The 27,464-nt window shown below is 35.9% G+C and overlaps 4 protein-coding genes across 6 annotated transcripts; all 4 read left to right on the top strand.

Moving 5' to 3' along the window:
* Positions 1-209: 209 nt before the first annotated feature.
* LOC103034679 (troponin I, fast skeletal muscle) lies at positions 210-4,829 on the top strand. Its single transcript, XM_007228106.4, has 7 exons — positions 210-339; positions 2,330-2,362; positions 3,091-3,127; positions 3,250-3,378; positions 3,552-3,641; positions 3,750-3,926; positions 4,477-4,829. The coding sequence occupies exons 2-7, from the start codon at positions 2,355-2,357 to the stop codon at positions 4,570-4,572; spliced, it is 537 nt and encodes a 178-aa protein (XP_007228168.1). The 5' UTR covers positions 210-339; positions 2,330-2,354; the 3' UTR covers positions 4,573-4,829.
* A 584-nt stretch (positions 4,830-5,413) lies between these two features.
* On the top strand, positions 5,414-11,972 carry tnni2a.2 (troponin I type 2a (skeletal, fast), tandem duplicate 2). Of its 2 annotated transcripts, none has more exons than XM_007228107.4 (7): positions 5,414-5,482; positions 7,960-7,989; positions 8,091-8,127; positions 8,271-8,399; positions 10,011-10,100; positions 10,190-10,366; positions 11,628-11,972. In XM_007228107.4, the coding sequence occupies exons 2-7, from the start codon at positions 7,982-7,984 to the stop codon at positions 11,721-11,723; spliced, it is 537 nt and encodes a 178-aa protein (XP_007228169.1). In that variant the 5' UTR covers positions 5,414-5,482; positions 7,960-7,981; the 3' UTR covers positions 11,724-11,972. The 2 variants fall into 2 exon arrangements, with proteins under 2 accessions (XP_007228169.1, XP_015456493.1); XM_015601007.3 differs by lacking the exon at positions 5,414-5,482 and adding an exon at positions 5,774-5,875.
* Positions 11,973-19,336: 7,364 nt separating this feature from the next.
* On the top strand, positions 19,337-23,741 carry LOC103035544 (troponin I, fast skeletal muscle). 2 transcript variants are annotated; one of them, XM_007228108.4, is made up of 7 exons: positions 19,337-19,439; positions 20,720-20,751; positions 20,852-20,888; positions 22,426-22,554; positions 22,911-23,000; positions 23,086-23,262; positions 23,455-23,741. In XM_007228108.4, the coding sequence occupies exons 2-7, from the start codon at positions 20,744-20,746 to the stop codon at positions 23,539-23,541; spliced, it is 528 nt and encodes a 175-aa protein (XP_007228170.2). In that variant the 5' UTR covers positions 19,337-19,439; positions 20,720-20,743; the 3' UTR covers positions 23,542-23,741. The 2 variants fall into 2 exon arrangements, with proteins under 2 accessions (XP_007228170.2, XP_015456506.2); XM_015601020.3 differs by having other exon boundaries at positions 19,377-19,451.
* Positions 23,742-24,372: 631 nt separating this feature from the next.
* On the top strand, positions 24,373-27,121 carry LOC103034366 (troponin I, fast skeletal muscle). The gene is made up of 7 exons (XM_007228105.3): positions 24,373-24,521; positions 25,542-25,574; positions 25,775-25,811; positions 26,024-26,152; positions 26,455-26,544; positions 26,634-26,810; positions 26,931-27,121. The coding sequence occupies exons 2-7, from the start codon at positions 25,567-25,569 to the stop codon at positions 27,018-27,020; spliced, it is 531 nt and encodes a 176-aa protein (XP_007228167.1). The 5' UTR covers positions 24,373-24,521; positions 25,542-25,566; the 3' UTR covers positions 27,021-27,121.
* Positions 27,122-27,464: the final 343 nt, after the last annotated feature.

Consider the following 27,464-nt stretch of genomic DNA (forward strand, 5'->3'; position numbering starts at 1 on the left):
AGTCAGCCCCTAGTTGAGTATTTCCATTGAATCCCTGCCTTCTCCATATGAGGCATGCAGTTTATGCGAATAATTAAAAATAAGAATCACAATCTTGAAGGAAGGGTTATTTATATTGTTGGGGTGAAGGGAGGAGTTGAGGCTAAGATATAGTGTTTCAGGTGCTTGCTAGCCCATTGGCCTCTGAGTGAAACTACTTCCATAAAGAGAAAGATGGGATTTCCTTGGCCATTGGGGAATGCAATATATACCTTCACATAAAGCCAGCTGCCTGCAGCGCTCCCAGTCTCCCCCCATTCTCTCGGCTGTGCGCTCCACTCCACCTCCTTCTGCTCACAGGTGAGAGCCTCCGTTCTGTTCTTTGCCTTTCGCTGCACTGCTGAGGTCTCCCAGCCCTTTGCACTGCGTTTGACCTGTTGGATTAGCACCTTGATAGCGGCGACGGTCCATTCTGATCTAATTGTGTCTGGTGTATTGAGCACACAATGAGTTTTTGTTTTAGGGATTTCCTTGGTTGTTTTTTGCAGTAAACAGATGTTTTATACATGTTTTATGTGGCATTGCTATTTATAAAGAGAACTGTATGTGCAAAGCTTGCTTGAAAAGCTATGTTTTATATATTTGGGTTATACAACAGTGTATAAACAGTGATGGCCATATTTTGGTGATATTGCTCACCTGGCTGTAGAATGTTTTACAGCTTTAAGGGCTCACATCTGCTGTTTGATGGATAACCTGTTGAACTGACCTGTTGAAGCTAAATTCCTCCCAGTGTGGTGCCTTGAAAATTGATCTGGCCCTGCTGATCTTCTTGTCACTGCAAAATTCCTGATATGTAATTATTGGGCTTTAGATGGCATTTCTGATCCGTTTGGCATGTGGCAGGTGCCACAAAGGCATCACAGCCGTAGCTCTAGGCAGAGGTGTATGAGAAGGGCTTTGTTAAAGTAAAAAAGAAGATTACAAAAGATTAGCCCACATTATCACCAAATTAATTCCAGTAAACACTTACGGCATGGCATTGTCATGTGCATTGTGGAGGCTTAGATCTTAGGTCAGTGTTTCTCAATCCTGTGTTGTTGGAAGCAGGGAAAACAATATATGTGCTGGAAATGGAACCTTCAAGACCAGGTTTGAGAAATTAGAATTTTGAGAATTTTTGATCTGCATGTAAAAAATGTAAACAGAATCAGAAAGCATTTATTAAATATTATGGTCTGCATTAAGCAGTTTTATATGTGATATTCACTTTCACAAATAAAAGCAAACTGAGTCATTTGTGTTTGTCCACACTAACATTTTAAGGAAAAAAATTGTTCAGTGGGTTTAAAGACATGGCTGATAAACTGCTAAAACTAATCTAATTTCATAGTCATTTTCTGATTCATACACTGCAATGCCACAGTTGTCTTGGGACTCTTCTAGAAGTCTGGGTGGGCCTAAAGTTAATGAGGTGTAATATTTTTTTAATAATCGTCTAGAGACAAACTTACCATTACTGGCCCCTGACCAACTCCCAAACTGAAGAACTTCACACCCACCCAAATATAGCCACTGATTCTCTTAAGAGGTTTAATCCCTCCGACATAACCCCACCCCTCTGGCCTTAGTCCTTGTCCCACCCAGATGCCTCTACTGCCAGTTTGCACTGTAACAACATGGTGGTAGAGCAGGGGTGGTTGGTGTGGCTGCAGGTTTTTGATTTTCAATTTAAACAACCAGTTTAATCAATTGGTCAGTCTTCAAACAACTGAGCCCTTCCAATGTGTAACCATTTCTTCTTTAGTTTTAGAATTCAGACATTTTTTTCTGTTTTATTTTTCTAGTTCTTCATTCATTAAGGCACTTAAAATAACTTATACAATACTAAAGAACACCACTGATTTCCCAATTTCCCCCAAAAACGGAGTAATGGTTGACATATGTTTATTTGCTGGAATGTCTCATCATAAGATGTGCTTCTGCTTAGATGGTATGAAAACCTGCAGCCACACTGGCCCTATGCAAATAAGATTGGACACCCCTGTTCTAGATGGTTCTATAACAAATTTAAATATTATTTTCTTTGTTTTAAAAAATATATAATCTTTTTTTCTATGATGAACAGCTCGTTTCACAGGTTTCCTCAAAGACTAGACTATGTTTCTCCCCGAACTATAACTCATCTTAATGTCTGTAATGCTCTGTGTCTTGCTGTGCTAATTTAACAAGACACTCTTTTTGTCAGCGGTATCCTGTGGGTTTTTAAATCTATGTTGTGGCAGAAATAAATTGCTTAATAAATGAATGTGGTACTGTGGAACTCACTGCATGTCCTTTTTTGTTACAGGGTGTGAAAGCCAAACTCAGCCAAGATGTCGGAGTAAGTACACACCCTTCTTTACCCCGTTCTATATTTATTTTAAAGTTACAGATGAATAGTAGGTACAGGTTAGTGTGTGTGTTAGGTAGGTACAAGGCTGTGTGTTAATCTATACTAATTGTCCAAAAAAAAACTAGTTGCACTCAGAAGGAATCAATCAACAGAGATTTAAATTACAGATACTTTGACAAACCATTATTACAAAAATATGGTCCTGCAACCAGTAGCCCTATCTTGTCCAGATACTGCCGCTACTGTCTCAAGAGCTTGCCGTAAAGACAGCTGCTATGCCATAGCCAGCCACATCTTCAGATCTATCCCCCATTGAAATGTGTGGGATGCATTTTAACCATTATCTGCTGAAACTGCATGAGTATTTGAGCTGCGTGGAATTGATTAGAGCAGGACACCATTAAGAACCTTTACAACCTTTACTTATGCGTTACACACTTCTTCAGTATGTGTAGCTCAATAAATATAACCCAGATTTGGCCATATCTGTCTACATTTTTATTTTATTTTTTATAATTTATTGTTCCTGGTAACCTTAACCTACCTTAAGAATGGTACCGCAATCCAACTCTTCCTTATGGGTGCAACTGTTTTTGTAACTTTTTCTTTGATGATTAGTGTACATTAGACAGTAACACAATCAGTGTCTGAGTTGTTTCTGTGCATTTTCCTGGACAACCTCATCATTTCAATTAATTCCAATCCACACCCTAAAGGAAAAAGATGTCCTCGAGTCGGAAGCATCACCTGAAGGTACATTTTATTTCTCATGAGTGACTTAGATAATGACTTCTTCTATTATCAAGAGAGCATTAATTATACATTATGCATTGTATAAAAGGGATCTGAACAATTTCTGTCTGTTTGTCCGACAGAGTTTGATGCTCTCCATTGCTAAAGGTTTACTGGAGACAGAAGCAAAGGATAAAGAAGAAGAGAGGAAAAGGTACATGGAGGAGACATGCCCACCCTTATCTCTGCCAGGAGGTGTGCAGGCACTGCAGGTACTGTAATGCAAATGCATTCAAACAGCATAGATCTCAGGAGAGCAGGCATATGCATTACTGCACTTAATTTAACTGTGCAACATTTAGAATAAACAAAAAGTATCTAGGATATTGATTTTTGAGGTGAAGCATTGTTGTGGTTAAACTCTATAATGTTTGTTTGCCTGCAGGAATTATGCAAAGAGCTTCATCATAAGATTGACGTGATTGATGAGGAGCGGTACGATCTGGAGAGCAAAGTCAGCAAAAGCACTAAAGAGGTACAAATCAAGGTCTCAAATATGACCATAACTGTTATGCTGCTGCCTCAGACTAGTATTTCTAACATAATTCCTTGTTCATATGGTTATTTATCTGGTCCACTCCAGATTGAGGACCTGAAGATTAAGGTTCAGGACCTGAAGGGCAAGTTCAAGAAGCCAGCTTTGAGGAAAGTGCGTCTCTCTGCTGATCAGATGCTTCAGGCTCTGCTGGGCTCTAAACACAAGGTGTCTCTGGATCTGAGAGCCAACCTGAAACAAGTGAAGAAGGAGGTCAAGGAGGAGGTGGGTGCTAAAACTGACATGCAAAAAGTCTTAAAACAGCAGTATATAAACTAATCATTACGTTTTACCTTAAAGGGTGGCTGGGGAATCCCACACCTGTATAAGTTGTGAGGTGCTGTCTTGTGAGTGAAGTTAAAAGCTAGACAGTGTACACTCATGGCATGTAAATTACCGTATGTGAGTTTTAGTGATCTGATAGTGGGCAACAGATGCATGGAGCCTTTCATTTCTGAAGTTGTGCAGGCATTTAACATTCGTTGGTCCATACTGTGTAATGTGTGTAATGAGTGGTAATGATTGTGACTGGTGGCATCTGGCTAGAATTGTCAGTGCCCACAGAAATCACATATATATATATATATATGTGAATATATGTAGATATGGCAAAAGTCACAGGTCATGATACTTCTGTATTTTCATTCCTTTGACATTTGGCATGTCAAGGTGTTAAAAGACTTAATTTAGTCTTTTAAATTGGCTTTGATAAAACATAAAAAGCCCAAATCTCATATTTATTGGAGTTAACATTGTATTTTTCTTTCTGCCACAGGACAAGGAACTGCGTGATGTTGGTGACTGGCGTAAGAACATTGAAGATAAGTCTGGCATGGACGGCAGGAAGAAGATGTTTGAGTCTGAGGCTTAATTTTTTTTAAAATAATGATTCTACCATATTCTTCACTGCTTCTCTGGTTTTACTGTTTTGGCTGCTTGTCTTAAGTTTGCGCATGGACATCAATCATTGACAAGAAATGTAGAAAGAAGGTACAAGCAAAATTGTAATTAATGATTTCCTGTACAAAAGGTTAGAACTGTAAACCTTAAACCTTTTTTCTGGTTGTAAAGGACTTCCCATAACATTTGTTCAGGTAATGATTTTTTTCCAATGCGTGAATAAAGGTTTTAAATTAAATCACATTTGGTTCTTGTCTTAATTTATACTGAAACTTTTATATACCACATATTTTCATGCAAGATAAACCATCCAGGGACCACAAATTTTTAAGGGACCTATTTGGCCAAAGCTTTAACTTGACTATTAGTCATATATAACAAGCTGAGAAGTTACATATAAGAGGAACATCCTTAAACTCCTTACTCTGTTTTAACTCGATATCCCTAAGGTTTTTATAATGCCATAGACAAATCTGCTAAATTTTATATGAAAGCTAGCTTTTATTTAAAATTATGGTTTGTAAAAAAAAAATTCAATAAGCACAGTCGTATTGTGATTTAGATTTTATACTTAATGTAGTTGTATTAATGGGAGTCCTTAAAAGTCTTAAATTTAATTTTTCTGTACTTACATAAAAGATTAGGAATTTTTTGAGGTGTATATATTTATTTATATAATCATTGTATGATTCATCTGAATTTCACTAAAAGGTAAGGTAATCACTACAATGTGCTTTTCTAAAGCAATACATAGTTATTACATTGTTAATTCTGTAATTGACCCCTTATTAATTTCTTGAAAGGTAATTTCTTGTTATCCAAGTGAAGGATGATGTTGATTGTGGACGTTTTGAGCCATCGGTCAGACTTCTTTGGCTAAGGTAAGACATGTAATATGTAGAAATATAAAAAAATGGCACAATTTTAGTGTATTTAGACTGTTCTGACGTTTATTTGCTTGTTTCTGAAACTGCCGTTTGGCCATTTGTTATCAAGCAGGGCTAAAGTGTCTGCTAAATAAAAGCTAAATGATCAAGTCTTGAAGGATGGGTTATTTATATTGGAGGAGCAGGGAAGGAAGCCGTAGTGCTGTATTTCATGACCTTGTCAGCTCATTGGTTTGGTCGGTAATCCATTTCCATAAAGAGAAAGGCAGGATTACGGCGCGATCAGAGAATGCAATATATACCTTCTTTACACTTCAGCTGTGTCTTTGCCTGGGAGTTGCCCATCCTAACAAGCAAGCCTTGTTCCTCCTCTTTCTTCTGTCTGAGGTGAGAGCTATTCTTTCTGCTATTTTGTTTTGCTTTAATATCATTAAAGAAGACTTGTAAGAATTCTTAACTATAGCTGATACTCGCTATTCTGCAAAACTGCCATTTTTGATAATGACTATTGTTGGGTTATTAATATTCTTGAAAAGTTTTTGGTTTGCACTAACAGCAATGTATGGATAGTTTAATGTATGTATAGTTTAAGTGCAAATTATATTTGGTTGTTATTTAACCAACTGTTATTAAATTTCATTGTTACCAATTTATTGGTAAGTTGAAAAAGCTATGAAATTATCTGTCCACTTTACTGTAGAGCGATCGGGGAGGGCAGTGACACTCGCTTGATATATGAACTGATGATGTGACACTGTGAAAGGCAATACCTCCTCCGGCAGTAAATTTTAAAATTGATACCCCCATGTTATTCTTCTTGTCAGCACCTACATAAAGCTGTATAACTGCCTGTTTATAACAGTGTCTTAAATAAAAGACATTCAAACAACTAAAGTACAAAATGTTTGTGCATTTTAAGCATTGAAGTTAATGTGAATTAGGTTAAATCAGATGACAGTAGAAAAAGTATAAAAGAAAACTTTTCTTGGTATACACCCATCAGATAATTCCAGTTCTTTTAAAGAGTGAATTTATGAATTTGTGAATTACGAATTTGATATTTTATCTTTACCTTTTATTTCATGATGATACATTTCTGGATGTTTCTCTGAGTGGCTTCCAAGTATAGCCGTTATTTTCTTCTTTGACAGAGGGGTTACGTTTTATATAGCCATGCAACTGTCTTCACAGCTTTCTAAGCATGTAGTTAAGGAATGAGGTGGCTGTTTGAGGGCACTAAAGCAGGTAATTAGTAACTCAGTCATCAGTTAGCCAGCCTGCCTGCTGCATTACTCCAAGTAGGATAAAGAAAGCCTGGGCATGAACTCTGAACATGAAGCTGTGAAGGGAATAAAGGACATGTTGTTATTTCAGAACCATGCTCTAATGTCTTGGTCATCTCTGGGATGTGCATAATGCTGGCTGGCTCGTCTCTTGAGCTTGTCTACCAGTTGTGGTTTCATATTGCAGTGACCTCTTGAGAAAAGCCTATGATATCGGTCAAGGAGGGATTTAGGAGCACATAGCCTGCTCAGATTTAGAACCATTGCTCAGGGTGTTTGCATGTGACAAGTACAACTATTTTGGTCTAGGTTACATAAACTTAAATAAACAACATGTCTCTCAATTTTTTTCTTTTTATTGTTTTCTCCATCTAGACAATCAGAAGTTATTATTCACTAGTTTGCCCTCTAGTCACTATTTTGGAGATACATGTTTTATTTTTTTGGACAGCAACAATAAACTGTTCAATAAAATACAGTTTTGGGTTTTTTGTGCATTTTATGTTTAAATTGATATTTGTATATGTACTGGTCTAACAAAGACAGTGGATATTTTGTACAAGATTCTCAAACTGTAATTAGGGGTGGGCAATATAGCCCTAAAATAATATTAAAATATTTTTTCGTATTTTTGTGATAATGATACTCTTGGTGATAGGAAAAAACATTATATTAAAAAGAAATTCAAGAATACACTACTACAACAACTTGTAAATATGATATGATATGGCACACCCCTAATTGAGTTATTAAAAAATACAAGAATTTTATCAGATTTGTAACAGAATGTCATAATACTAATATTGCATTCCAAATAGCTCCATATATCCAGGATTAAAGTAAAATAAATGATACTGGACAGATATAATCTGTCTCTAGTAGATATATAATGAGAAATAAGAACAGTGTGAATTATCCTTTTGCTAAAAAAAATATTATAAATAATATTATAAATAATAAAAATAAAAAATAATAATAATAAAAATTAGTACCCAGAAGTGATAATTAGGGGTGGGTGATATGGCATGATATTTAAGAGTATAATGTCGTTCACAATGTTCAAAAATGGTGATATTATTGTGTACGATCCAATATTGCACACCCCTAACTGTAATACTTCTCTAAAACCCCCGGATAACTATACCATAAACAAACATCTACAGTCTTTCTTTGTGTTTCTGTCAACAGGGAATAAAGACTACCAGCCAACATGTCTGAGTAAGTAGAAGTTCTTACAATGCTAGAATCACAAAATAATACACTGATATTCAACATGTAAAAAAATAAATTTACACAAATCATCTGATTTATCATTCTAGGAAAAGGATGTCTATGAGCAGAAAGCACACCCTGAAGGTAAACCTTTTGTGTACAATCTCATATTTCAAATGTAAAAAAAGAAATTTAAATTATACCAAACGGGTTAAATAATGCAATAATAACACAGTTCACACAGTGAATCTGATAATAATTACATATGTACTAATATCTGCCCCTAGAGCTTAATGCTCCAAGTAGCGAAAGACCTCCTGGAAGCTGAAGCTGTAGAGAAAGTGGAGGAGAGGAAGAGGTACATGGAGGAGCACTGCCCCCCTCTTTCACTGCCTGGCAGCAAAGCGGATTTAGAGGTAAAACACCACAAGCAACTTTTATCATTAGAGTCTAAACTTTTCACTAACTTAGTATAACAATATTCTGTTGGTTTTTATGATGCACAGTGTGTCCAAAAAGTATCTAGACACCCAATGCAATCAGTTAGTTACACTACTTTAAAGTGTTTCCACTGCTGATGAAGGCATCCAGTTCTGCACACAGCTTACATGAGCTTAGCTCGCTGGAGTCACTGACCCATTTTTAAATGTGTAGTTTCTAGGCACCATCAGAAAGCCTGTGATTGTTTTAAATTTGTTTTTTTAATTAGTTTATCTTTTTCTTTTTTTTTTTTTTATCTAGTTAGTTTTTCATTCTTATGTTTTTTTATTCCTACACAGCAAATTCTGTTTTTTGGAATAAACACCCTGAGAGTTAATATCAGCTCATTTTAAGCGTATATGCATGACCTTCGAATACACTATTTTCTAGGAGTTGGCCTTTTAACTCTGTTCAAAGCAAGATTTTCAAACTCCAGAAATTATTATTATTCATTATTCATAAATCATTATTATTCATTTTATCATTTCTTAAAATCCTCATCATTTTACTTTACTTTTACTATTATTATCATCTTTTTATTCTTTTTATATTTTATAAATTCTTTACTTTATATGGTCTTTTTAGAATTACCTTTTTTCATTCTACATATATATATATATTTCTCATCTGTATTAAATTTTGATTTAAAATTTGAATTTATTTTATTTTATTTTTTACTATTTTGTTCCTTATCATTTCTAATTCCCTATTAAATGTTTCTAATCCCCATTAAACTGTAAATGCTGAGAGGCATCTTTAATGAGGGTCACTCTCAACATAGTCCAGAGTGAAAATAAAGGTTGATTGATACATAATCTCTATAGCAATTCACTTTTAACAATGGATTTTAGAGATGAAAAGTCAGAACTATCAAAACTGGGAATGTTATCACACCTTGAGTTTCAGAGGAGCAGTTAGATCATTTTACATTTTCTAAAAAAAAAAAAAAAAAAAAAAAAACTGTTAGCTACAGACTTTGCATCCCTCTTGAATTTTGGATTTCAGCATTAGGAAATCTATATTGTGGGGGCATACCAGTAGAAGTTTCCTACTTGAAACTAGAAAAGCATCCAAACAGAACAGAGCATATCGTCGCAGTCCTATGGAAAACACTTATCTCCATTTTTGTCCATTTTTAGTTTACGACATAATTTGATCAGCCAAACTGTCCCTTACACTTTGCCAAAATTTCTTGATAAATGGACCAATAGAAACTCTTCAAAATGACCTGAAATAAACTATTTTTACATTGACTTCCATTGAATGTTTAGAAGGTTATTTCTCTCTCCTGTAAAGTTGCTGTTTTGGAGATAAGTGTTTTTCATTGGACAGCGACGATATGTTATCTAAAATATATTAGCACCACACCATCCAATACCCTTTGTTGGTATATTTAATCAGTCAAAGATCACTGAAATGCACGAAAAAGGAAATTTAATGCACTAGTTACACTATTATTGGTACCACAAATCGGGTTAGGTTTCAATTCCTCCAGTAAGTGAGTAAATGAGAGATAGTCTTTGAATGTACTCTTTTTTTATCATCAGGCACTCTGCAAAGAACTACATGAGAAGATTATTGTTATAGATGAGGAGAGATACAACCTCGAACACAAAGCCAACATGGTTGTTGAAGAGGTAAGCTTTGTTCTACACTTACTGCACTTGTCAGTATTCCTTTAAAACCAAGGAGTTGTTCTCTTGCTTACTGATTTTTCTGAATCCAGGTCAAAGACCTGAATATAAAGATTGTGGATCTGAAGGGCAAGTTCAAGAAACCTCCTCTTAAGAAAGTACGCATGTCAGCTGATGCCATGCTTCAGGCTCTGCTGGGCTCCAAGCACAAGGTGAACCTGGACCTGAGAGCCAATCTGAAACAAGTGAAGAAAGAGGTCAAAGAGGAGGTTTGTGTTTTTTAATTTTATTTAGCTAAGATTATTTTTTTTTAAACCTCATATTTAGCTCCTATACATTACTGTAAAAAGGGTGTGGCTGTGTTTTATTATAACACAGTTGGTTCTGACCCTGCAATGTGATTGGCTGAAAGGCGTTTTATCAGTGCCGTTATCAGCCGGTAATGCACTGTAACCGAAGCTCTCCATATATTACTTCACCACATAGAGGTAACCTTGCAACGATGCAGCGCTTACGGTGCAGCGCTTATAGTGCATTATTTTCTGTCCAGTACACAATCGATTATTTGAACATAATACATTTGAGGTTCGTGCTATAACATGTAATATTGGCACTGCTGTGCTGATCAATGACTGCAGCAAAGCAGTGCCAATATTACACAATATAGCACAAACCTCGAGTGTATTATTGCGATTATACCACAGTTCAATTATCACTGTTTATTGAAAGATTTTGAGTTAAAGAGGATGAGAAAATACAATCTATTTGGTTATAATATATATAATTTCATTGCTGCTCTGTTTGTAGCTGTGCTGTTTGGCTTGTTAGCACTGCATCGTTGCTAGGTTACCTGTATGTGGCAGAGTAATACATGGAGAGCTCTGGTTGCAGTGCATTACCGGCTGATAACGGCACTCATAGAACACCTCTCAGCCAATCACACTGCAGAGTCGGAACTAACTGCGCTATAATCTGTGCTTATATCGACTTACTGTAATATGCATCAATACTGATATGCCATCTTTAGTTTTTGTCTAGTGAAATGTTTTAGTTAAATTAACCTTCTCAATATGTATATTTCTGATTCATTATTAAGTTATTCTTTGACGTATAAATTGTAAAAATATGAAAAATATCTAGACATTTAAATCATTAAACGCCCATTTAGAACTAGTTTATTCTGACAATAAAAAACTCGCTGATTTGCTGTTAGTTTGATCTTATGAAAGAGTAGTAGAGTAGTTCTCCTTTTATTAGTTTGGTTTACTGTAATTATTTGTGGGGATTATTAGTGGATAGTATTGCTGTTTTTTTTACTACAGTGTGCATAAACTTTTTTTTGTAGCACATTTTGAAGTCCACTACAGTCAAGTTTATTTTTTCGGGAGTGGAATTTGTAAGGAAGAGTTTGTCAAAGCAAGTCAGCTTGCGTTAGCTTTTAGCCTAGAATGGAAACTTGCTATCTTAGCTGTGTATTACATATCAAAATCACACAGTTGGCTTCAATCATTTCTTTCTTTTATTTCATAGGATAAGGAACTGCGTGATGTTGGTGACTGGCGTAAGAGCATTGAGGACAAAGCTGGCATGGGAGGAAGGAAAAAGATGTTTGAATCAGAGGCTTAAATGAATGGACCTGCGCACGCGTGGATTAGCTAGCTTATTATGTCACCATTGTTTCCTTATCATTATAGTGTTCAGAGCATAGTTATACCACAAACTCTTTTCATTTTTCTTCAAGTAGCTGTTTTAATGTATGATCAAGCAGATATTGTTGTATTACCTTCCAAACTCAGCAGCTCATTACACAACATTATGTCATACAATGTATCCGAAGATGTTTTTTCTTTTCCAAATAAATGTATTCTTCTGTGATTCTGCAAAATGTTCTGAGTCTTATTCACAGCCTGTTTATACACAAGAAGATTTAATCATTTTTTTAATGTGTGTCAAAATTCTTGTGCATGCTGCTGGTTGGTTTTGTGAGAAAAGGTAAGTTACACATCCATCTTTCTCTTTCTCAATTCATTAAAATGAAAGTAACTGTCACTTGAATCAGCATATCTGTTTAAATCATTTTTTAAAAATCCTTTACAGATTCAAAACCATGTTTCTTCATGCAACATCAGAAGACTGTTCATATTCCAGAGGTGAGTAATATTTGGATATCTTAATATTATTTGAGTTGTTTTTCTAACCTTTTGTACATCCAGTAGCTGCCCAGTTCTAAAAATATCAACAAAGCAAATGTTGGGAGAAGGATAGGCTCAGTGTGGTGCAAGACAAAATATGCAAGCTGATGCCTTTGTTCTTCTTTTTTTTAATCAGATACTGTAAGGTCGAGTTAATTTAGGTAAGAGTTTCAGATTCATGCTGTTCTGATGCTCGGTGTAAAATTCTAGTTCTGTAAAGAGAATCAGTGCTTTGCTGAGTCATCATTTAGTGTTCTTAAAACCCTCAGTGCATTTCAGCAGCTCGTAGGAGTCTTAAAACCGGATCACCTTAGCCGCCTTCTTTTTGTGGTTAGAGCGCTTGACTGACTCTTTTGAAACCAGCTTGTAATGGTTTAAGCAAAATAGATTTTAAGGATTTTTTTTTTCCTGGATTGGAATTTATGGAAAACACCCGAAATAAGGATATTTTGTAAGCAATGGCAGGTTTTATTGCATGGAATACATATTATAATATAATATATAATATTATATATATATTATAATATTTAGATTCAGTGATTTTCAAATTGTGCAGGAGTAGCAATTACAATAATACAGGTAGCAAACTATTTTAATAGTTATATCCAGTCTAAATTAAATTACAAGTGTAAAGTGTACCTGTGTGATAATCGATTGTAGTAAAAGTAAGGTAGACCTAAATGTTATGAGAAGCTAATTTCTACAATTCTGTTATTATAACTGGTAAAACTAATTCTAATTAATGGCTATCTGTGAAAAAAAAAAACAAAAAAACAAAAAAAACAATAGTAATAGACACCTTTAACAATGCAACTTTTAACTACGGTAGTCGATTATGATTTGCATGTTTTCCAGAAACTTGTATTGCGTTTTATTATGACTTTTTCTCTTATGTTTCATGGAAGCCAAAGAACACTGCACTGTTCCCACAGCTGCTCTAGCCAGACACTGCACTGTGAGTGGTAATGCCTGCTATGATATGTTTTCCCAATACATGTGATATTGTGTATTGTGGAAAGTTAAATGCCTACATTTTAACTTCAGAAAAGGAATGCTCCATCCATCTGCCAGCTTGCCATTAGCATCCTGGCCAGTGTTTAACCTCACTAACAAGGTAGCACCTCAAAACTTATGCAGGTGGGAGTGCTTTATGCCCTCCCCTGAGATAACGCTTAATTTACAATTTACATACTGCTTTTGGCTTTTGGCATAACAATGTAGTCATTATATGATCATTTTATGTTTTACTTTCATAAGTAATCCTTTGCCATAGCCCTGTAACAGGTTGTTTTGGAGCCAGCTTGTAGGATATTGTGTTTCTTGATTTACGGAGAGATGATTTGGTGTTCTGAAACCTTATTCGTGTGTGAGCAGCTTAGCCGCTAATATTATTACAGCATTCTTTTGATGTTGCATGCTGTACTTTTTTTAAACCATTTTTGGCATCTGTGCTTCATATCAGTTCATATGATAACCTCCACAAAGAGTGGGGAAACAAATATAGACACTTTATATTATATAACAAGAATTTAGAATACCGGTGTATATACAGAGTATATAAAGAGATTTTAGATGCCACTCTAATCTAGATATAAAATCAGATCAAAGCCTCTGCAGTATCCACTGTCCTATAACACTTCATAAAGTGTTCTAGACAGCTGCTTTCTCTAGTTATGCTTCTTCTTCTATTCCAGGAGTAAATCTAAACAGTCCATCCTTGTAGTCTGCTTAGCTTACTTTAAGTTTGTCTCTTGAGACTTGTCTGAATGAGGCTGGTGAATCTCAAATGGCACGGGTTCCTAGCACATGCCAAGGTGTTGGGTTATAATGTGTCCTTGAAGACAAGCATAACCCCATAAGAGGGACCTCAACTGGGCAGCTGCCCCCCAACACAAACTGCCTAACTTAATTTGGAAGAGATTTCCCCTCTGTCTGTGGAGGAGGACTTCCCTTGTGTACCATACATCACCTTCCTCCGAAATGCAACAGTTGTTCAGTGAGAGAACTGCTGTGCTTCTCTTGTCCTTCAAGAAGACATGCTTTATTCTTAACCATTTCAGACTCCTTACTTTAAATCAGCTCGAGCTACGAGATGACTAATATTAGCTTTCATCTAATGTAAAGTAAATCACCGGTTGTTTGGATCATCAATTTCAGTTAAATATATCATATAGCAGACGAACACAGTGATATTTAAGAACTAAAATGAAGTTCATATGATTTACAGAAAGCGTGCAATAATTAAGCAAAATTAGGCAGGTGCATAAATTTGAGCACCCCAACAGAAAAAGCACATCAATATTTAGTAGATCCTTCTTTTGTGCAGAAATAACAGCCTTTAAACTCTTCCTATAGCTTCCAATGAGAGTCTGGCTTCTGGTTAAAGGTATTTTGGACCATTCTTCTTTACAAAACATTTCCAGTTCAGTCAGGTTCGATGGTTTCTGAGCATGGACAGCTCACTTTAAATCACACATTGTACTTGTCCATGAGTTTCTAAACTAGTCATTTTTGTGGTGAAAATACTATTATTGTCCTTAAAAGCTAAAGTCAGTGGCGTATTCAGGGTGAATTATTTAAAGAGAAGGAAAGGTCTCCAGGCAATGCAAGAGAGTTATCTCAGCTAACAGAACATCCAGAAAATGTTTTAGGAACCACCCTTAAAAATATGAAATGTTCTTTGGAGGTCCAAAATAACCTTAAAAAGAGGTTCCCATAATTTTGCAGCAATGTTAGCAGAACGTATAAAAACATTAAATAAAACATTCTAAGAATGTTCAGAAAACTTGTTACATTGAATGACTAATGACTGAATGACTAATAACTTTGATTCTAATTTTTACTGTAACATTACTATATATATTTAAAAGCAATATACATATTTTGTCACTGCCTACAGAAAAAAAAATGTAATAACCCTAGGTTAAAAAAAAATAGGTAACTAAACCCTAAATCATATTTTTCCCGCCTCTGCAGGGCCCTCACACGTTTAATGTGCAAAGTACCTCTCACTTTTTTTTTTTTTTTTGCCTTTTTCAAATATGAGCTGAGGGTGGAGTCAGCAAAAATAAGAGGGTTTAAGAGGCCCTCATAATTTTGCAGCAATGTTAGCATAACGTTTAAAAACATAAAAAAAAAATGTTCTAGGAATGTTTCGATTTTTTACACTGAATGACTACTAACTTTGATTCTAATAACTTTAACTGTAACATTACGTAAAAGTTTTACTAAACAAGAATTGTTAACTAATGCATACATAGCTAACACTACCTTTCTCCTTCTTATCAGCATAATGATCATATTTAGGTAGGTTTTAAATTATTTAAAAGCAAGAAAGATATTTTTAACGGTCTACAGAAAAAAAATATGTAGCTACTTACATTAAAGCACTAAATACTTCAGTTCTGTGAAGCAACATCATTTAGCTTGCTAATAATGTTTTAATTCTGAATACCAGATGAGCATAATCTGCTGTTTCCAGATGAAAGATACGAGCTGTACAGAGCTAGATGAGCAGTGTTAGCTGAGGTAACTTAGCATTAGCATTAGATTTTAATCCCAAATACTGACTTTTCTGTGTGTGAGGTTCAATTGGTTTACTTTAGCTTTCTATGGTCTCAATAAAAATATCTACAATTATTTTTACTTCATCATCCATCAAGTTGTCAGCAGTTTGCTTTGAATCTCTCTCTCTCTCTCTCTCTCTCTCTCTCTCTCTCTCTCTCTCTCTCTCTCTCTCTCTCTCAGTAATTTGTGTGCTATGCCAAATATCTCCATTACACATGCCCCACTGACTGAATGTTGTCGCTGCTAAACTTTTGATTTATTCCAGTGCCAGTTATTCTGACTCGCCATGAGAAGCATCTCCCCTCTGTTCGTCTCTGATAACATAAAGCTCATTTATCTCATTTATACAACTTTGTTTTGATACTCCCACACAGAAACTAGTAGAAACGTCTGGAAATAGATGATGTTGCAGAGCCTGAAGATATGTTGTTTATATTTAAGGAATTGCTGACATCTGTTGGCCGGCAGTGGAGCTGCAGGTATAATGCGTTGTTTAATCAGCACAAATGTAGCAGTTTCAGAGAGACATTCTAGAAGCAGTTCCTCACTCTAAAGCACACTGAGTAGTATCAAAATGAGTGACTACATTGCAAAAACATCCATTGGTGAAAACTAGACAAAATATATGTAAATTTAGACACATATGCTTCTATTAAGCAAAAAACTCTACCAATGGGGTAAGCTAATTTTTCTTGGTAAGATTTCTTTAAAAAAGTAATCACAAAGTCTCAAAATAAGTAAAGTATGATTATTACAGAAGAATAACGTAATTGATGACTTTTTGTTCCCATTCATTCAATGAAAATAAAGCCAAAATCTTCCGCCATGTTGGCGATCCTGCCACCTGATTCTGCGCAGTAGAGACCAGAGGATGGAGAAAGACTGCGGAGAGACCGCCTACTCATTTAAATAACCCCGCCCCTGAGGGCTGCCTCGCGGTCACAGACTGCAGAGCGGGGCGGAGCGGAGCTGACGGTCTGTTATTGGTCCCGCCTATAACCAGCCCTTTTACCATAACCACACCTTTTTTGAATAGAGCTGAATAACGTTTTAAAAAATGAATTCTGTGTGGATATAAAAATTTGACAATATAAGCAGAGGTTACACTAGCTGCTGCATTTAAATAATGGAGGTAGAATTACAGTATATTAGAAAAAAACGTGATTGAATGTTGTCTGTTTTGCCATTGAAACCTATGGGAATGGGTGGAGTTACACAGCTTTCTGCAGCCGAACAGCAGGGGGCGCCCGACCTGTGGTGGCTTCACTTTTAAGAGACGATGCTCTGTCCAGCTATATACAGTCTATGGGAGGAACCAAGACTCAGTCAGAGGAACTCATCTCCCTCAGGTTGACCCAGACAATTAAAACAAAAAACAGAACAAACACCAGGACAGAAAGATAATGTGAAGCTAAAGATAATGTAGAAACAGGTTCGAGCTATTAGTTTAAGTGTATGATGGACACATAGTAGATACAGGAAAGCTATAGCTAATGTAGAAACAGGCCTCGTTGCTTGGCTTGCTTCAGCCTGCTTTACACATACAGACCCACTCACTATGGATTTTAGCCTCTCTGGTTCTGAGCTCCTGTGTAAATGTGCACTGGCTTAGACTCGCCCTTTGAGGGCAGCAGTTTTACATGAGGGTGGTCTTGCTCAGGTCAAGCAAGGGGGACAGATTAGACAGCAATAAAGCAGCAGCCAGTATCTGTAACTCACTCAGTGTGGCAGGATCTCAGATTAGCACAGACCATAGATAAGCAGAAAACGTTGCAGTCTTTCAGAAAACACCGGATAAAAGAGCTTTCTACTTTTATAACTCATGACAGATAGTACTAAATATTTTTTTGGACTTGATGGAATTTTGCCTGAATTTTGAAAAGTTAGTCAACTTTGGGCAAGCAGTATTTTTTAGTCATTGGAGTTAAACAGGTATTTGCCTCTTTCAAAGTAAATAAAGTAAAAACACCTTTTCCACAGTTAAATGTTCTTTTTGCCTTTTACTAAAATGCAGGTAGAGAAATTGTTGTCACATGTAATATTTATAATAATATTAATAACTAAGCTCTATTACACACTAACCATGTTCATTGTTGTGTTTTAATTGTTAAAAGGGCTGGAGGTTTAGTGAAATTGATATTGAAATACATGTAGCAAATTCAGAGCCCGCTGTTCTAGATCTCACCACTCACTTCCTTTTACCCCTCCTCAGAGAATGCCTATAAACCCTACAGACCTAGAATAAGCCTGTGTATGCAAGTGATATGGAGGGAAGAGGGCAGTTAGAGGGAAGGGTGTAGGTTTACAGGTTCACAAGATTAAATATGTGAACCTGTTGGAGTGATCTAGATTTCTGCTTCAAAAAGTTGATAGTTTTCTCAACATCACAATTGTGTATATACATATGATTCAACTATATTTTCACTCACTGATATTCACTGATATTGCAGTGTATTTTATCAAATGTACACAAATATGTACTGAGTTACACCCACGGTGCAGGCTAGAAAAAGTAAGTGAACATTTGTGTTATTGGTTTCCTCAAGAGCTAACTGGTTTTAGTTCATGAGATGAGATTACAAGTGTGAGTTTCACAGGTGCAAGGCAAACAAAGACTTCTGTAGAAAACTGGATATTTTTGAACAATGCCTTGGAGCAAACAACTTCAAAAAGAGTGAATAAAGACACACAATGCTGATAAGGGCAAAAAGAAAAAAAATACTAGTGCTAAATATCTGCGAAAGATCTGTTTATATACTGATATGACAATGCATGTATGTATTTTAACAAATGGAGAAAAATCAGATCTGTTGCAAATCTACCTGTTAAGATTACTCTATGGCCTAAAGAGGCAATTCTGACAGAGGTGAGAAATAACTTGACTTAAGCTGCCAAAAAACAATTTAAGAGATCACCTTTCTTGTTTGATTTGATCTAGGAATGATTAAGTTCATATGAGATTCTTAAATATCAGTAAAGTTCAGGCATTTTCTTAAACATTTTTATTGAAGCTTATTTCAAGTTTTTGAATGTTCATTTAATTTCATTAGAAATATACTAAAATATACCCACTAAGAAATATTATATGGTATTTCCATGAATAAAACCTTCTCAGGGAATAAATCATCAGTTCCAGTAGGCTAGGGTGTCATAAGGACAGGTGTTTTTGCAATTAGCTCAGACTGATTTATGAGCTTCTTCTCTTTTTTTTAATAATAAATATAAGTATAATTTGTATTTAGTCTATACATCTATACATATATATCACCGATTGTGTACGCATTAATGCTACTAGACCTCATTCTTAGATTTTCAAGTCATCTGTAAATTAGGTCTTTCCTGTCTTTTCTATTTTAGGAAAAGTAATTGGAAGAGACTACATACCGTGGATATTTCAGGTTCCTGGCAGGCTAATGTGTTTGGTGCACATAATGATGACCATAAACAGGGGTGGAGATGGGCTCTGCTGCTGGTTGTTGCCAGCCATATAAACCGTTTGAGGCCAGTGTATCACTGCCAGTGGCAAGCCTCCCTGAACCATTCCTCCATCAAGCCAGTCCCACTGCCACATCTTCTCATATAGGTGAGGAAAAGGGTCAGTGTGCACCTTCCAAAACTTGCTCTTTGTAGTGATTTGTAGTGCTATGAAAGACTGTGTGGCCAGAATTGTTGTTTTTAATGTATTGTTTTGGGATATGCAGGGAACTTGAGACTAAGGATGAGACGTATTACTGTTGTTAAATTCTCTATAGGTTGGTTTAACAAATAGGGATTAAATCTAGTCTTAAGTTCTTAACTACATTCATCTTTTGATTGGGAATCTTCATTCGCACTGCTGAATTGTCTAGTACTAGACATAATCCTTGTCAGAGATACCAACCCTAAATTACTAATATTTATTATTTTCATAATTTTATTTGTGTAAACCTGATCTAAGATATATCAAAATTTGGTGCATTTTGGCTACCTGTAAAAACATTTGAGTGAAGATGAAACATTTAAACAAATCATAATTACTTTAGTGACCTAACAATATATTCTTCTTTGTGTATGAATTATTCACTTAGACTTGCAAAGTAACTTAATCACTAAAAATATATATTATGCAGCTTTTTATGGTTTATTCTTACTTTTTTGCTGGACTTGATGGCCTAACTAATGTTAATGATTATAATACATAAATGAGTCTTTCATGTAAACTTGTTAGTGACAGATTGTTACAAATTTTGTCAAATATGAACAATGGCTTCAATGGGAAGTGTAATTTGTAATCAGCATTCAGATTTCAGTTTATCATCAGCAGTGGTCATTTTTGTCTTTTCATCTTTGGGGATTTTGAACCCTCTGTTCAACATACCTGTAACTCTGTGGATAAAAAGCAAGTATGATTAAATTTGATACAGCACTGCCTTGATTGGTAGGTTAATGTTAGTCAGCTGGTGACAGTGGAGGAGGTGGATGTAGAGGTGGCAGGGTCTCCAAAAGATTGTAGTGGGGTTGGAGGGTGGGGCAGATATTAGATTTCTGAAGGTGAAACACATACTTGTTATTGTTACTGTGGCATTGGGCATTGAAGCCCAAAGGAGGACTTGGCAGGCGTCTGGGTTGTGATTTAAGAATAACATTAGCACCTCACATATCTTAATAGACATATGAATGTTTGAGCTAATGAGTATAGCAGCTGCTTGGGAAATGTTAGTCTCAAATTTAAGCGGAAAGAATTAAACCTAGATTGAATAAATAGAATAAATACTTATATACATTGTGTTTTTTGAGCAAGTATACAAAAAACAAGGATGTGTGAAATATAATGTATTCAGTTAGAATTAAATGTCTTTCTTGTATTATTATTTTTTTCTATAGGGGGAAAACAAAGAAACCGTCAAGATGTCTGAGTATGTATGATTTCTTGTTCATTAGATTTGTTCTGACTTTATTGGTATATTCCAATGTTCACTGTTAAGCTGTTTACACTTCTAATCTTTTTTTTTGTAGAAAAAAAATGACCTCCAGCCGGAGGCATCATCTCAAGGTAAAAAAAAAAAGCTAAATTAAGTAATGTTTTTGAAAAGGGATTTATTTCAATAAAAGGGATTTTATTTCAATGATGATACAATAGAATAAAATTAGCTCCTTGTTTCTATCATTATGTAATTATAAATACAGACTGTATGAATGAAAGAATGAATGAAGTTCAGCTCATATAGCGCCTTTCTAGAAACCCAAGGACGCTTTACAATTTACATGTTTTACACACAACCATTCATACTCAGCACTCATCCACACACCAGTGAGAAGCGACAGCCAACAGTGCACAGCGTACTCTCAACCGGAAATGACCTTCCACCTGGGGCACTGCATCGGGCACTACAGCATTTACCCAGGACAGAGTGCCAATCCATATCTGGACACAATCATGCATACATTTACACACACACACAAACTTACATACATACCACACACTTACACGTACACACCAGATCAATTTTAGAGTATAATTTTTTCTGGCCAATTTACCTGATCTCCATGTTTTTGGACTGGACTGTAAACCTGTATCTGTTTCTCTGCAAACTTTATTATCCTCCCTTCACTTTGTTCTTCTGTGGTCAGGACCCCACAGGAGAGACCAACACAGAGTAGGCATTATTTGGGTGGTGGATCATTTATTCTCAGTACTGCAGTGACACTGACCGGGTGGTGCTGTGTTAGTGTGTGTTGCGCCGCTACCATGTGCGCAGCATCTTGCATCCACTGATAAAGGCCTAGAGAGAATGACCAACACAAACTGTGGAGCAACAGATAAGCTTGTGTCTCTGACCTTATATCTACATGGTGCAACACATGTAAAACATCAACAGTTCAAAATAACATGGAAAAAGGAGAATAGTAATGTATGCAGAGAAACGGAGGGACTTGGTCTGTAATAATAGAACTACAAAGTGCTATTTTATGGTTGGCGGAGCTGATATAATAGAAATGAAATGTAGAAAAAGGAATTTTGTAATGATGAAGTGGCTGATTGGTGTTTAAACACACACATATATCAGCAGTGGAACTGTGTTCTCTGGAATAATAGTTTTTGATCCAATATTTTTGGTTTTGGGAGTTAGAGCTGTGTTGTAATGCCCTCTAAAACTACTGTTGCTGAATGCAGTCAGATTCTCAAAAAATGTTCTAAAAAAACATAGCCTTCGATAGTCACTTTGATAGTTGAATTTGTCACTATATGTACACACACACACCAGACCAGAGAGGCCTAATTTTTGCCTTTTACTTTATAAACATAGATAGATACTTTATTGATCCCCGAGGGGAAATTCTAGAAACATGTATGTAGTCCTGTAAAAAGGTCTTTACAAATGAGAAAACCGTAATCCTAAGTCAGTGTCAGTGTATCAGTGTTTTTTTTTCCTCTATTTTCAAACCTCTCCTTAAACTGAACCTGTGTTATTACTTTATAACTGTCTAGAGTTAAAACTAAACTAGATGCCTTAAACCTTTGCATAGTACTGTAAGAGAGAGAAAGTTGAATTAAAATACATATAAGAATCAGATTTCTTTTCTCACAGAGTTTGATGCTCGGCATAGCTAAGGGCTTGCTTGAGAAGGAGGCTGCTCAACTTGAGGTTGACCGTGCTGCCTACATGGCAGAGAACTGCCCTGACCTGTCCATGCCTGGCTCAACACAGGAGCTGCAGGTACGCCACACTCTTTCACACTAATGGACACCCTATAAATTCTAAACCTAGTTTAGGCAGTATCTATAATACCAGCATGAAAACAATCTGAATCAGAATAGTGAAATTCCTGAAACTATTTGGGGTCAAATGCTGGATATGAAAATTCTTGAAAATATTGGGGTCCTCTGAGTGATATACATTATAATAGTTAAAACTGCTCATCCTAGTGTAGACTTAATAATAACTGCATATGATATAGAAATTCCAGTTTCTAAACAAACCCCCAGCACTCACAGAACATTATAAAAACAGAATGTTCATTTAAATGTAACAATGTAATATTTTTTTTCTTCTCTAATTTAACATATATTTAGGAACTGTGCAAAAAACTGCATTCAAACATTGACAAGGTTGATGAGGAGAGATATGACCTGGAGGCCAAAGTGGCAAAGTCGGACAAAGAGGTATTTGGTTTTTGCGTGTATTTTTTGGTGTGTTTCCTTTGTTGTTTTGGGATCCCAAACTACAGCTTTGTGTGTGTGTCTGCAGATTGAGGATCTGAAGATTAAGGTCATTGACCTGAAGGGCAAGTTCAAGAAGCCAGCTCTGAGGAAGGTGCGCATGTCCGCCGATCAGATGCTTCAGGCTCTGCTGGGCTCCAAGCACAAGGTGTCTCTGGATCTGAGAGCCAACCTGAAACAAGTGAAGAAGGAGGTCAAGGAGGAGGTGGGTCATGTGCACAATATGGGAACTGTACTGGAAATTCTTAAAATCTTGCTTAGTTCAAAACATAATTTTTTAATCATTGTTGATCTTGTTTTTTTTTTTTATTATCTCCATATACAACCACTTTACACACAATGCACCATGAACCTGTATGTGACACATGTGACTGTGTGTGTATGTGTTTTTCTGCAGGCGGCAGATGTTGGTGACTGGCGTAAGAACATTGAGGACAAGGCCGGTATGGATGGCAGGAAGAAGATGTTTGAGGGCGAGGCCTAAATTTTTGGACATTTCTTTGTTTACTCCGGGCTCCCTGCGGGCTGTGTAGTGTCTCTCCCCTTTTTGCAATAGTTTCATTGTTTATGCCGCTGCCAATGCCTAATTAGTTGCATTTGTTTTCTGCAGGATATATATTGTGAAAAAGAACTTTATATGATTGCAGAGCCACTACCATTAAATTATCTTAATGAAAACCATTATATCGTTGGTTATGTTTTGATTTTATTTCTTTCATTTTTATTTGATTCTGTTAAGATGATTCTGTTCAGTTGGTATAACTTTCATTATTGGAACAGCTTGTCTGCTTATTAACTCTCTCATGCCATCTGGAGGCCATATCTCAATGATTCATGTTAGACATTTCTTTCATCTACCCAGTTTAATCTCTCTTTTTTCTCTCCTGCTCCTTGCTGCTCTTTATAGATTTACTTAATACTACTGCCATCCTCAGTTAAGATATTCTTTAAAACATTTTTAAAACAGATGTCTTATGCTTCTTTTGGTTACCATTGGCTTTAAAATATTTAAACTAAAATAATATAATTATAACTATAATAATAATTATTCATATGTGATAAATATAATTAGAAGGGATTTATTATTGGGACACATTTTATTTGAGATTATTTATAACATTTGTATTAAGTGGACTTTCCTTTTCTCTTGTTTCTTTTCAAATTGTTGTGGTACATCTAAGTATATTGAGCTTTGACTCCCTTTGCTTGAGAAGGACCCTGCACTTCTCCCAGAGCTCCTGAAGGAAGTTTTACGAGGCGTGTCTTGGTTGGGCTGGGAGTATTTCAGGAGCTCGCGGGCCTATTGGTCTGAGGAGGAATCCATTTCCATAAACAGGACTCCAGGGATGTGCTGAGCCATCAGAGGAGCCCTTATATATCCTATTTAATTTTTCCTCTGACTGGGGCTTGCCAGTCTTCCTTGTCCTTTTGCCAAGTGTGTTCTCCCCTCGTTCTCGTGTATAGGTGAGCATCTCTTTGGTATTATAATTTCTAAGACAAAGAAAAGAAAAACAGATTTTACAACATTACGGCAAGGGTTTGAGGTTTAAGAAGCAATATAAGGTATGTAATCTGTAAATAAATGTATATAAAACATCATTGAACCTATGGTAAGCATCTTTCCTATTGCTTGTAGCATTGACGCATGGAGCATGCTAATACCATATTAACAGTGAAGAGGAGATTTTAATAATGCAAAATGGTGCCTTAATCAGTGCTTAATTAACTGATCTGTTGGTTAATGGATTTACTTGCAGTTACTTTAAGTTTTTGAGTCTTTCTGAGTCAGTCTAGCTTGTGTTCACACTCCTGACTCTTGAGTAGAGTAAGTTCATTGCATGCAGTGAAAACCTACTATAAAATACTATAACATGCAAGAAACTGTCCCAGGCAGAAATAAGATTAATTAATTCTGTGATTATTTGTTTTATAATGATGCTTAACATCTGTGTGTGCTTACAGTTTTATTTAACTGAAGACAGCATGTACTTTATGTAGTGTTTTTCTATGCTGTATGGTAAATGCTTTAATCTAGTACAAATCTCTGTAGTTAAAATTAAGGCAATGATTTATAATCCTTCATTGACAACATGAAATCTGCTTTCTACATTGGAGATCAAGGAATTCTACTATATATATGTTTTATTTCTCTTTTATTATCCACATTTGATGGTAAATATGTTTTCCTAAAAACAATTTCTTAGTTGCTGTCTTTCAGTTTCTTGGTGAACTTTAAGATAGACTGATGTGTATAATCTGATATATTGATACATGCTTTCTGAAGTTGTCAACCTTTAAGAAGGCTCCGGGTCACAGACGATGATATCTGACACGGCTTGGCTAAATTTGGCTTTCTCAGGCATATGTTAAGGCGTGTGCAGCACATGCTTGTAGTGGGGGGCAGCACAGATTTTGCAGTACAACGCTTACAGTAACTTACAGGTTTAAACTAAAGGAAATCTGTGTGTTTTTCTTTTTTTACAGGGTGTGAACACAACAAACCGCCAAGATGTCGGAGTAAGTGCTCTCAATTGCAATAAATTTGTTATAGTAAATATTGTTTAGTAAATGTATTATTCAGTTGAACAAACCATTTTATACATTGAGTGTGTAATTTTTGAACAACATGAAAAATTAATCCTGAATGTAAAAAGTGCAATGTGTGATATGCAATTTAAATGAAGAAATATTACAAAACATTTTTTTTTTACTGACAGGAAAAAGATGACATCCAGTCGTCGGTACAACTTGAAGGCAAATCACTGCGTTTTTCTTTTCTTTTTTTCCCCCACAATATTTTGACTTTTTGACATAGTTTAAAAAAAAACTGACAACATTCCTTTTTGCACTGCATCAAACTTTTAGGGTGGACCAATAAAAATTTACCAAAATCAATAAAATAAAATATAATATATATATCCTCAAGTGTCTCTATACACATTTTCTCTCTCGTTTTTCGTTTTCAGAGCTTGCTGCTCTCAATTGCTGCCAACTTGCTGGAGGCTGAATCCAAGCAGCTTGTGGTTGATAAAGAGAATTACATGGCTGAACACTGCCCACCCTTAGATCTGCCTTCATCTACACAGGAGCTGCAGGTATGATTCCACGACTTAACTCCTGCTGAACCACTGGTTGAGCTCAATGTTTAAAGCTACAAGTCAGGATAGATCATAATGTAGAATCCTGTATTTTTTAAAATAACACGGATCAAGCCATTAAAATTATATATCACTTTCCTTACATATGTTAAAATACACTTTTATAGACTTTGAAGTGCTGCATTGTCAAATAAATACATTAATACATTATTGTGTAGAGTATGTATGTATTGCATTAAATAAACACAGTACATACTGTAAACTCTCAGCCTATAAAAAGGAAATCTATTTTTTTACAGGAATTCCTCAAGAAGCTCAACCAGAACATTGAAAAGATTGATGAGGACAGGTATGACCTGGAGGCCAAGGTTATCAAGACAGACAAGGAGGTAAAGACCACAATAACCAACCCACTTGATCTTAATGCACCATCTATGACTTTTAAAGCCCTGGTCACTGACAATAAATGACCTTACAGATCGATGACCTGAAGATTAAAGTTCAGGACCTGAAGGGCAAGTTCAAGAAGCCAGTGCTGAGGAAGGTGCGCATGTCTGCCGATCAGATGCTTCAGGCTCTGCTGGGCTCCAAGCACAAGGTGGATCTGGATCTGAGAGCCAACCTGAAACAAGTGAAGAAGGAGGTCAAGGAAGAGGTGAGTGTGAAGTTAAACCTATAATTATTGTGTCTTAAGGGAATTTGTCTTTTCTGGTGTTTTTTTTTTTTTTAGATATTAACAGTTTGCTGTTTGTGTGGCGTGGTTGATTTTCCACAGACTGCAGAACAAGTTGGTGACTGGCGTAAGAACATTGAGGATAAGGCTGGCATGGACGGCAGAAAGAAGATGTTTGAGTCCGAGGCTTAAGATGGCATTTGTTTTCTGATTGAACTTAATTTTTCTCTGGCAGTAGTTCTGTAACCCCCATTCTGTTCCAATAAAAGTCCTTTCCCCCAACATTTTTCACACTTAGATGTCATGAAGTATTGTATACTGTCTGAGTAGCTTTCCTTTTTGCCCATGGTATTAAAACATGGTTTAGGAAAGGATTTGTCATACAACACTTTACAGTACACCATAAAAACCCACAAGAATGTCTTATAGATTTTATGTCAAACAATATGCAAGCTGCTATAGTGTAGTATGTACAGTATTGAGAATTTCTCCACTGAGGGACTAATAAAGGATCATCTTATCTTATCTTATCTTATCTTATCTTATTATATGCTATAGCAGGGATAACTTTAGGATAAATCATTATTCATTGTAAGGCAGAATTTAAATGTGCTAGTTTATAGAGGGTTTAGAAGT

This window comes from Astyanax mexicanus, chromosome 2, assembly GCF_023375975.1.
Source record: "Astyanax mexicanus isolate ESR-SI-001 chromosome 2, AstMex3_surface, whole genome shotgun sequence".
Classification (NCBI taxonomy): Eukaryota; Metazoa; Chordata; class Actinopteri; order Characiformes; family Acestrorhamphidae; genus Astyanax; species Astyanax mexicanus.

Excerpts from the sequence above, each read along its gene's own strand:
- LOC103034679 (XM_007228106.4), top strand. Across the intron at positions 3,642-3,749 it reads TCAGCAAAAGCACTAAAGAG|ATTGAGGACCTGAAGATTAA; the intron begins GTACAAATCAAG and ends GGTCCACTCCAG. Across the intron at positions 3,927-4,476 it reads AGAAGGAGGTCAAGGAGGAG|GACAAGGAACTGCGTGATGT; the intron begins GTGGGTGCTAAA and ends TTTCTGCCACAG.
- tnni2a.2 (XM_007228107.4), top strand. Across the intron at positions 8,128-8,270 it reads GCAGAAAGCACACCCTGAAG|AGCTTAATGCTCCAAGTAGC; the intron begins GTAAACCTTTTG and ends ATCTGCCCCTAG. Across the intron at positions 10,101-10,189 it reads CCAACATGGTTGTTGAAGAG|GTCAAAGACCTGAATATAAA; the intron begins GTAAGCTTTGTT and ends TTCTGAATCCAG.
- LOC103035544 (XM_007228108.4), top strand. Across the intron at positions 22,555-22,910 it reads GCTCAACACAGGAGCTGCAG|GAACTGTGCAAAAAACTGCA; the intron begins GTACGCCACACT and ends ACATATATTTAG. Across the intron at positions 23,263-23,454 it reads AGAAGGAGGTCAAGGAGGAG|GCGGCAGATGTTGGTGACTG; the intron begins GTGGGTCATGTG and ends GTTTTTCTGCAG.
- LOC103034366 (XM_007228105.3), top strand. Across the intron at positions 25,812-26,023 it reads GTCGTCGGTACAACTTGAAG|AGCTTGCTGCTCTCAATTGC; the intron begins GCAAATCACTGC and ends TTTCGTTTTCAG. Across the intron at positions 26,811-26,930 it reads AGAAGGAGGTCAAGGAAGAG|ACTGCAGAACAAGTTGGTGA; the intron begins GTGAGTGTGAAG and ends GATTTTCCACAG.